We start from the raw sequence: 10,891 nt of genomic DNA, 5'->3' as shown, positions 1-10,891 counted from the left end.
AAGAAAATTCTGCCAGTGCGGCCTGCTTGTATAGATGAGGCCTTGTGGGGTCGAAGAAAGGAATGACAGACTGAGAGGGACTTGGACTAGTGACAGGCATTCAGGTTAGCCAAGGAGTTAATGGGAAGTTAACTATAAAGCTAGAAATACTTTATGCTGCTGTACTGTGGGAGGGGCCCAGGGAATAAATTCCAGAAGTTTATGTCTTAGCTATTTCAAGTGCTTTCTGCATTTAGAAGAATCCAAAAATCTTGGGGTGTTGCCATCTGCTGGGTTCTAGAAACCTACCTGGGACAGTCGCTAGAACTGTTTTTGTAGCTGGACTCCCAGCACTATCTGGTTACAAACAGGTGTTTAAATATACAAGTCTGGCCTCCTGAGAAGTCTGATATTTCAGCTTCTGGCTGAAAATATCCAATGCCAAAGCTGATGGGGAATTTGTTAAAAGGAAATGTCACCAAACTTTCACAAATGTCACAAGCAGATTTGGATTCAGGTTGAGTTGCTAGCAAAGGTGCAGCTCTGTTCTAATTTCATGCAAACTGGTTTGTCCAGGCCAACCAAATTCTGCTTCCTGAAGTTTAGGTCTTAACAATTTTGAGTCATTGGACATTTTGGGCCCAAGTCTGTGCTCACATGGGTAATTCCCTGTGACTAAAAGGAAAATTCATCCATTTTGCTCCTTTTTCCGTAAGGAGTCCACTGATTGTTCCTCCCCTTTTCATTTACCGTCCCCTTGCAGACAAGTCAGGTCTTGGTCAGTTTGATCTGAAGACCTTCCAAGTAACACGACAGGAAGGGAGGCTGTCTAGTGCTTAACGCAAAGGCCTGGGATCCTGTAGTTCTGCCACCTACTGACCATGTGGCCTGGTCAAGTCACTTGGCCTGAATTTCCTCGTCTTTAAAACTGAAGTAAGATGCTCCATGGGCCAAAGTAACTCCTGGTGTAATATTGTCAGTGAATTCACAGTAGGAATGAATTTAGCCCAACAATATTAAACTACCTTGTAGGTCCTCAAATGCAAGGGATTGTACAAGTACAAAGATACTTTAATTGTTATGCATATTTACAGATAGTTGCACTGTATCTATTCCTATCTGTATTTAAATGTAATAAACCACCTCTTGCTGCCTTGCCTCACATGCTATTCCTATATGAACCTTTTTTTTGACCCTACCCCCTAGGTTTTGACTGTCTTCCAGAAAACCAGGCACAGTTGGTCAAATCCTTCATAACTGAAGAGGGTTTAAAAGCAAGAAAGAACAGGGCAAAATGTAACATGACAGCAGAGAATGACTGAAAATCCAGCTGTCCTTTTGCCCTGCCCAGGTATAATGGCACATGCTGAGCAGGGGCAGAACAGGTGGTGCAGGCGGAGATGTGAGGTGGGATCAGATTTTCCGAGATTCAGCATGAGGAAAATACCCTCCCACACCTAGAGACAAACACCCGGATGCTACCTTTGAAAATGAGACTTTGTTTAAATAAATAAATAGGCATTACAAAAAATTGCTTTCCCTGATCATCTGAAGGAATTTCCAAAGCTTCCTGGTTGAAGAGAGGGAAATGAGAAGATAGATGGGCAGCTTTACCCCACTCCCCTGTGGTTCCTTTGTTCCCCCTCTCTCACGCCCTGGGACTAATTGACACTGAAAGGTAATGAATTTTCCCTTTTTGAGAGTGAAATCTATTGTCAGAGTAATTATTTATGCCTGCCATGACTGGCAGTTTTGAGGTGGCAGGTTCATGGTCAGTGAAAGGTGATTCACTGAATGATAAGGTTAATTGCTCTCCCTTGTTACAGGCCTCCTCCGACTAACGATTGACAATTTTTCATATTATTAATGCAGATGTAAGTTTGTGTTGCTGGCTCAGGCAAGGTCTGCCTGGCCTAGCCTGACTTGTAAAGAGAAACAGCCTCTTCCCTGATGCAACCTACACCATGTGCAAGTGGATTTTGCTATCGTACACAACGCTCTCATGCTAGGTTATGTAGCAGGAGCCTTGCAAAAACATCTGCTGCTTTCTCCCTTTTTGACATATTCTCTGCGTATTGATCAGAGTTCAGAACATTAAAGTGAATCTCTGCCATCCTCTGACACACTCTTCTGGGCACAAATTTCAAGGATGCCGTTTTCCAGGTGCTGGTAGAGAATGGAAATGAGAGAAATTTATGAAGGTGCCCCTTAAAAATAATTAATATGGAAAGGAATTGTTTGTGCATTTCCAGCGTACAATAAATGAAGGCCTTGTATATGGGGGGTGGTGGTGGTGGTGGTTAATGCATATGCATAAAAAAACTCTGTGTGTGTGTGTGTAAATTGTTGAACTTATGCTCCAGAGAAAACCACTCTGGGTAACATTTTCAAAGGTGTGTAAACAACCTAGCCTAAATCCCATTTTCAATAATGACCTAGAATGTGCTTGGGCAAGTCCCATTGTCTGTCAATGAGCCTCGAGCTCCTAAGAACCTAAGTAACATTTGAAAATGGGACTTAGGCTCCCAAGTCACTTACATAGTTTTGAAAATTTGACCCTGTGCCTACTGTCAGGCCTCTACTCATGACAGAGGAGAATCTTCCTTCGAGAAACATCTCCACAGAGAACTTCTCAAGATAGTGGCATATCTTTTCAAATACAGCCATTCTTTTTATGTGAGCAATTTGAGACCCTTGGGACCTGACCTTAATAGGAGAGAAGATTGGCCTTATAGGTAAAGCACTGCACGGGGCCTCAGGAGGTCTGGATTCCACTGCTGACTTTGCTGCATTTATGCCCCAACTAACTTTGCATAAATGACTGACTTGCTCTGTGCCTCAGTTTACCCACCTGTAAATTGGGATAATTTTTTTTGCCTACCCTTTTGTTTGTCTTGTCTAGTTAGACTGTAGGCTCTTTGGGGCAGGGACTGTCTCCCACTCTGTGTTTCTGAAGTGCGTCATATAATGGGGCTCAGATCTCAGTTGGAGCCTCTAGGGGTTAATGGAAGTGATAGTAATCTTGCCTCCAATATTCTCCTCAGCCTACATGTGTAGGTTTCCTGTGGCACATTTCACTCAAAATGTCAGAACTGAGATGCAATGTACAGATATGAGAGTAGAATTTTCCCCCTTAAATGCCGAAATCTAAGCTCCCTGGCTTAATATAATAAAGCAGAACTGTAGCGTTCATACTAATAAACATTGGCCTTTTGAGTCCTTTAAGCCTTTATCAAGCTAATAAGATTTTTAATTGCCATTAGACTCATATCAAAGAGGGAAAGATGTAAACAGAGGTTTTCTAAGACTTTGAGCCCACGGGGAATCTGTGTGCCTTTCCTAGACTTGGTGAATCTAGCATCCATTCATCATGAAAAGCACAGCTTCAGCCTGAGTGCTGTGTAATACAGGGAGCAAATGTTTACAGGCAGTTCCTTGTGAAGCATCAGGACTTTATTATCTACCCTGCATAGCACTTTCTCTAAGAAGCGGGGGTTAGACCAGGTGTGTCCCGTCACCAGTTCATGTCTCAGCAAACATAGGGCAAATGTGGGAGTCTTTCCATTGATTTCAGTGGGTTTTGGAATCAGGCCTAGATGTCCAGTTCTCCAGGCTTTTCATCAGAGCCCAAACCACTTTGATAACTTGAAGAAGAATCATAAGGAACGTCCCTGGGCTGAGTTCAAGCTTTTTATGGCAGGGACCATAGCTGCTTCTGTTTCTTCTGGAGTCCAAAACACAGTGCTCCGTGCTAAACAAATACTGATATAAAAGTGCAGCTCAGCACAGCCAGTTGGAAAACACTAAAGATTGTCTATGAAGAACTTCCAAAGAAATACAAAATGTTCCTCTTTTGAAGAAACTTTTTTGCTGATTGTTTTTCCTGATTATTAACGAAACAAAAACTGCAGAAAAAAAACCATCTGTTTTCAGTTTCCCCTCTCCCAATCGCCTTCTTTTCCTACTGGAAAATGGAGAGTAAGAGGAGAAAGAAAAGTGTTGATTTGGGGGGTTTTCATTGAAAAAAATCAGAAAAATATGGCTGAAATGAAAATGTGTCACTGAAATTTTCATTTCAGGGTAAAAAAGCCATTTTTGGTCCAAAAAAATTGACCAGCTCAACTGTGCACCCCCAACCTGCCGACACATGGCCTGTGCATTAGTGGATAAGACCTGGGTGGTTTCCCAGCTGGCACCAAATGACAACTCTCCTTATTGATGGGAACACTGAACTGCAGAAGTTGCCAAGCGTGCCTTCTCATGCTGTGGCTTTTACCCTTTAGGGTAAAAACTCTGCTTGGGATGGATTTTGTTTTTGTTTGTTTATTTGTTACAGGGTTTTTAACTGGGGGTGAGGGAGAAGAGAGGAGGGAGAACTATTTGTATAGATGGGGTATAGATTAGAGAAGCCATTAAACAACGGAGTTGCTTTTAAGACACAGATTCCAGCAAGGCTAAAGAGGCATCTTTAATACAAACAAACAGGCACAAAAAAAATTTTTTCCTAGAAATTATTTTTTATTTAAAATTTAAAACCATATTACCTCATACAGCAAACTGTGCACTTTGATATATCACAGTGTCTTAAAAAGGAAAATAATCAGAATTTTTTTTCTTTTTTTTCCTGGAAATTTTATTTACATCAGCCTAGAATGATCAGCAAGTAACACAGTTACTATGAAACCAAAATTGTTACAAAATGTTTACAAAAAACTATATTCATAGAAATTCTGCATGTCCACAAAGGAAAATCCCCTGAATGTCACAGAGACCAGTTTTTTTTGAGAAACATGTCAAAGAAAATTATAGACAGCAAAGGGCATTCTACAACAATGCTCAGCAATCCATTCATCCAGGCAGACTGGCTTTAACTTGCAAGGCCCAGTCATAACTTTCCAGAGCAAGGGAGCTGTGATTAAACCAAACAATGTGTTGAGTATGTTTCGACCTGGTCTCTCGCAGCAGGTTGGCACATAGCACATGGCTCAATTTTCTGAGATCACAAATGCTGCATAATGACTTCCAGTGCTGGAATTCAGCTGCCAGAACTGCACTGATGGCTGGTATAGGGAGAAATACTGGAGCCCAGACCTGGCAGAAACCTCTACCATGGAAACATACAGTAACATTTCTGACCCAACCCCCCCAACAGCGATCTTGAAACATATTCCTGCCCCCCTTCGCATATTCACTCCATTGGTGTCTATGTAGGCTGAGTGTTGGGTGCTGGAAATTTACACTAGAAATTACCCCCCAAAAAGAAAAATTAAAAAATGACGCAACTTTTACCGTAGTGAGTTTGGAAGATTTTTGACCATGAACAAATGCCAAATCAACCCATCCTTGTGTTACTTCATTGGTCTTACAAGAGACTAAAAAGGAGACATTGAATTCTGTAAGAGTGACAGTGAACTGAAACAGCAGCATTTTCTATCAACGTTTTTTTCCCATATCTCCCCCCCCACCCCAAATTTGTGTGATTGATTTATATGCGATGGAAGTTAATTACTTTGTGACATGTATTTCAGACAAATGTATGTGCTGTGTGACAAAATGATTTGCAAAGGATTTTTAGTTTGTATTAAATTTTCTACCCATCCCAATGTTTCCTTTCAAATGTCTGTTTAGCTCCTAGTTCACCACTTCTCCACAATCAGAGACGGCCTGGTGCGCACTTTACCTTTGCTAGCCAGTCCAAAGGCCTGAGGCACCCCAAGGATTAGTGGAGGCAAGGGGATAGATTCTGATCTCAGGTATATCAGTCAAAGGCAGCATACCTCAAAAGCAACTTTAGTCAGATTTATACCAGTATAACAGAGATCAGAAATTGTAAGGCCCCATCCCTACATTTTGGTTGAAATGAACCAATCTAACCGAGGGGACCCCCCATCCCTGCCACAAATAAAGGCAATGGGTCAGATCCTCAGCTGGTGTAAATTGGTGTTGTTCCTTGAAGTCAAGGGAGTGAAGCTGGCTTACACTGGCTGGGAATCTGGACCAATATCTGTAGCTCAACGAAGGGAATGGGATTAATCAGTAACAATGGGGTGCAGCCAGGACATTCAGAGGAGCTTGAAATTGCAAGCTGCTAAACCGAATGGGTTTGTACGGCCCCCTGGGAAAAGAGAGGTCACCATCCAGACTCCACAAACTGCCTCCAGCCCTACCCGAGATCCCTTTGTGTTAGGGTGGGTAAGGAGGGTGGAATGACAGGAGGCACAGAGACTTCTAACCTGTCCACTCTTACTGTGGATTTTGTAGATCATTGCCAGATGGCATTAGAAAAATATGATCGCATTCTGCTAATATATACAGATAGTATTTAAAAACCTTTGTATGTGTATCATATACTTTTAACAATATATACTTTTAGGCAGGTGCGCATGTCTGACTCTCTCTATATATGAATGAGATCAGAGCTTATGGGATGGTAGTTGCAGTGAGAAGCTGATTGCACCGATGTGGGTGGGTATGGAAGACCTCCACTGTGAGGAAACCTATTTGGCATTTCAGTAAAGGCCCAGGAGAATCTGTATTAGAGGCGGGGAACAACCCATGAGGAGGTGAGGTCTGAACTGCTGCTGCTCGTGCTGTGAATTACGAGAGATGTCACCCCCACCGTTCAAAGGTTACAGAGTCACTCATCTATCGTGAGTACCCTCCTCCTGGCTTTCAGCCACCCACACCCCCTCTGTGCATTCCACACCGGCCCTTTGCTAGTTACACCACTGGGTCCGTATGCCCCCTCGGCCCCTGCTGGGTACACACACCAGCACCTTTAGGACTCCTTGTGGGTCTGCTGTCCATTCTGTCACTAACCTGTGTGCCCACATGTGTCCGGCTTCTAGCTATTTCCTCTACATTCCAGCAGGACTTTCAGCCCTACAAAACAGTTGCTGAATATGGAGAAAGGCTTAATACTCAGGATTTTAAATATTGAGAAGCATGAAATGGGCTATTCTTTCATGGCCAATTTACTGTAATTGTGACGATAAAGGGAAAAGGTTAATCTGCAGGGATTTTTCTTGCTGGTCGCAAGCACTGGTAATTCCACGTGGTCTCATAAATTTGGGGCAACAGTGACAGAAACTCACTCGTCACATTCTATGTGCCAAGCAAATGGTGTTGGTTAAATTTTATGCTTTAAAATAATCTTCTGAGGAGTGAAATGGATGCTATTTTGTACAGTCTTGTTACTGCTCACCCTGTTGGAGCATTTAAAGAGAGAGAAAGAGACAGAGGGCACTTTTTTTTTTAAAGTCCAGCAGGACTTTGGCTTTGCTTTCAACTTCCCCATGATTGTGAAATCTATTTCTAAGAGCTTGGAAAGCCCAGAAGAAAGTGTAAAAACTGCCTGTCTGAAATGCTGCCAGATGTGCAAAGAGATGCAGAAGGAAAATAATTAATTTTGGGAGAGGGAGGTACTTTTTCCATCCCACTTTCTGCTCTTGGTACATTTCTTCACTTATTGTTGTTTTAGTGACAGAGATGATGTTGCTGTTGGGATCCAACCCCTTTGGACCCAACACTAAATTTGAAGTCAGCCAGTGTTTTGGAAGTCAAACAAAAGAGGTCTAAATTCAGCTTGAGTGAGGCTGGGGATGGAGACAGATATGAGAGTAGGAGGTGGCAGGGGGAAAAATGGCTAAGTCACCTCCTTATCACAATTAAAGGGAGTTGCTTTCTGTGAGTCAGCAATCAGATTGGTGCCTATTGCTCTCGGGATGGTGTTTCCCCCTCTGAAGGAGGCTGGCACAAAGCCTAGGCTCCACTTACGTCCCACTTCCATCCCATTCTGCCTGGTTTAAGGGCCGAAGAGGGATTTAAGTGGAGCGTGGCCCACTGCACTAGGGTAAATTTCACCCTTGGTCACCAAACTCAGAGGAGTTTGACACCCACGGAGAGTTGGCAAGTTTCACCTCTAACTTGTTATGGCGTCTATGAAAAGAAAAGGAGAGAATAGTGGCAAATTCTCTCCCAAATGGCTATTTTTTTTTATCAGGGTCATATGAAAGAAAAGCTACCATTTTATTTCAGGATAAAACATTGCCTTTTTTCACTGTGGGAAGAAACCAAACCAAAGTACGCTCTCTGTGAAAAGCAGCCACAGTTCTCCCTGGAGCAAATGTGCTGATTCAACCCAAACTCCACCACCCTAAAAACTAAAACTGAACAAAGAAAAGAAAGAGGATGAGCAAAACTGCAAACGGATTTGTTCCTTTGGGGTCAGGTGAAGTCTCTAAAAATGTTTCTAAATAAGAACATGAAAAATTGGATTAGTTTAGCAGCTGACTCCTGCTGTAGCCATAAAACCTTCCTAAATTCACACTATGTAGGGTGAGATTTACCATGTGAAGAGACCAAGCACAAGGCATTACTTAAAGCCCCGCTAAAGCCCTCAAAGTAGGACTTAAGTGGTGTATAAGCTTCGTGTTGGCCCTGTATGTGGGAGGGAACACCAGCCTTGAGGATTAGCCTCTGTTCTGATGGGAGAGAATGGAAGGTGCAGTGAGTCCCTATGGCAGATCTCTAGTGATTTTGCATTAAAAGAGGAAGCTAAGTATCGTTTTCCTCCACACTAAATCCTCCCCATAATCGGGCAGCGTCAAATCTCTGAACTCATTTTTTCAGCACATTCTCCACAACATTTTAGAAAAGCATCTCTGCATGTTGCAGCCTATCGCTGGTTCTGCAAAGGGCCAGGAAGGAAATGAGCCAGTGAAATGTCACGTTGAACGCTGTTGTGTGATGCTCTCAGGGGGCAGAATGCAAAAAAACCCAACAACAACAAAACAAACCCTACTCAAAGATTACCTCTAAATCAGCTCACATGTCTTTGGTAATTCTTACTGAATGCATCTGCAGGACCAGCCTTGTGGGACAAGCAACCTGGGGTGTGGCTGAAAATCCGAGCACCATTCATGGAGGATGTTTTAAATGGAGTTTCTTGTTTGTTTGGTGTGTTTTTGGTGGCGTAAAATGGCAATGCAGTTGTGTGGTAGGACAGTGAGTGCACCGGGAGAGCCACAGTGAGTGCCACATTCTGGCTCATTCAGGGTGCTGTTTGACCCAAGACTGGTCCTGCCTATTCGGACCAAGATCTTCTTTGCAAGTCTGGGATGTCCCACAACCCCCCCCCCCAAATTAAACATTAATTTTAAACCAGACAAACAACCCGTCTCTCCCTGCCCATCAGGAATATGAAACCAACGCAGACATAATTCACCCCCATCAAACTTGCTGGAGTTAGTAACATTTGGTGTGTCTACACTGCAATGTAAGCCCAGAGTTTGAACTCAGGCTTCAAGCCTAACCCCTTTTCGGTCTACACACAAATCGCACTAACCCAGGACTTGGACCCAGGGTCCAAGGACCCCATGGAGGTGGAGGGTCCAAGCCTAAGTCAAGCCGGGACCCAGGGTCCAAGCCCTATTGCTCTGCAATGTAGACGCAGCCCCACTGGACTTGTGCTCTGGGAGTCTGCCAGAAATATCCCACAATCCCATAGGGCAACTTTCTTTGTCCTCTGGACAGTTGAGTTTTCCCAAACTGTACTATGAACAAATGGCTAGAGTGGCTGCATTTTTGGAGGCCGCTAGGAGGTCTGGGATATGGGTGATTGGACTCGATCTCACTTAATGCTGTATAGATGCCGGAGCCCCAGGTTGAGACCCCAGGTTCAACAATTCCTAACCTGGGGTTACAAATGAGTGTAGACACTCAAGCCCTAGGTTAACAAACTTGAATTCTGTTAATCCTGGGCTTACATTGCAGTGTAGACTTACCCATTAGCTTCCCAGAAACAGCTCCCTCACTTTCCCTTCGTGTTAATGCTGAAGTCTATAGATTTTTCTAAGGGGAATGTGACCTTCCCACAGGCTGTGAAGGAGCTGGTGACCCAAAGATCACAATCTCACCCTGGCATTACAGGGGAAATTGGCACAGGAGGATTTTGTTTTGTGTTTTCAGATGGCAGCAGTTTCTGGTGCACTACCCTAATCCTATGCCCTGTGTCTGGGAGTCCATTAAAGATCACTTGCCCCTTCTTAGCCAGCTGTCTGACTCTGATGTATTTCCACATGCCTTTTTGCATCACACGCACACGTGGATTTCCTTCTCTCAGCAACAAGCAGCCAGCACAGCATTGAGGTAAAAGGTCATGGTGGACTGCTTCGAGAGAAGGCAGCAGCTTTGACAATCATTTTATTTATTTATATGTGTTCCCCTTCCCGGTCGTTCTATCCTAAATGTGCTGTGTACGTCAGTTCGGAACAGATGCTCACATGGACTGTCATTCACTCCACATCCATACTGTACTCCCAAAATGTTTCTTTTTTATTGCCATGCTAAAGGAAGCCTGGGGTTTCGGGGGGCTCCTCGTTATCCACTGAAGGTCAGTCCGGCTTGATTCTCGCTTGCCTCCATGTGTGTTCAATATGTAAACATCAGACTCCTGGATGTGTAGTGTGTTTGGACTCCACGAGGCCTATAGGAGCTAAGCCTTTTTAAAAAAATAAAACCAGGTTACAGTCCATGCTTTGAAGTTCTCGTTCCTGTTCCGGTGACTGATGGAGTTGTGTTAAAGGCCTTGTTCTTGAAACTGAACCAAACCAGGATTTTTATTCCTTCCTCGCTAATGGAGAGAGCATCCGATCCCATCTCCAGCATGTCCCTCCCTCCGCCCCAACCCTGGTTCCCTATGGAAACACGGGCGTCAGCCCAGTACTGCACGTCATGCTGTCCTTCCCTGGTAGCCGTCTGTCGTTGAACGTGTGCATGTTGATCACAGCGTCTGTCTTCACCATGATGGGTGGCTGGGCTTTGTGTTTGACCCTCCGCTGGCAGGTGAGCGACAGCCGGATCTCGTCGGCCATGGCGCTGCAGAAGGAGCGCTGGGGAAGAGTGGAGGCAA

The 10,891-nt window shown here is 43.9% G+C and overlaps 1 protein-coding gene across 2 annotated transcripts in view; it reads right to left on the bottom strand.

The window, feature by feature from the left end:
* Nucleotides 1-4,527: 4,527 nt before the first annotated feature.
* Nucleotides 4,528-10,891, bottom strand: part of GRIK3 (glutamate ionotropic receptor kainate type subunit 3) — a 228,745-nt gene continuing 222,381 nt past the window's right edge. Inside the window, exon 16 of one of the 2 annotated variants that reach the window (XM_030539126.1) lies at nt 4,528-10,871. In XM_030539126.1, the coding sequence (XP_030394986.1) occupies nt 10,677-10,871 (195 nt within the window). In that variant the 3' untranslated portion in view covers nt 4,528-10,676. The remainder of the gene's footprint in view (nt 10,872-10,891) is intronic. The other variant, XM_030539127.1, reaches the window with a different exon arrangement.

This window comes from Gopherus evgoodei, chromosome 20 (genome assembly GCF_007399415.2).
Source record: "Gopherus evgoodei ecotype Sinaloan lineage chromosome 20, rGopEvg1_v1.p, whole genome shotgun sequence".
Classification (NCBI taxonomy): Eukaryota; Metazoa; Chordata; order Testudines; family Testudinidae; genus Gopherus; species Gopherus evgoodei.
This window is presented reverse-complemented; position numbering and strand designations above follow the sequence as displayed.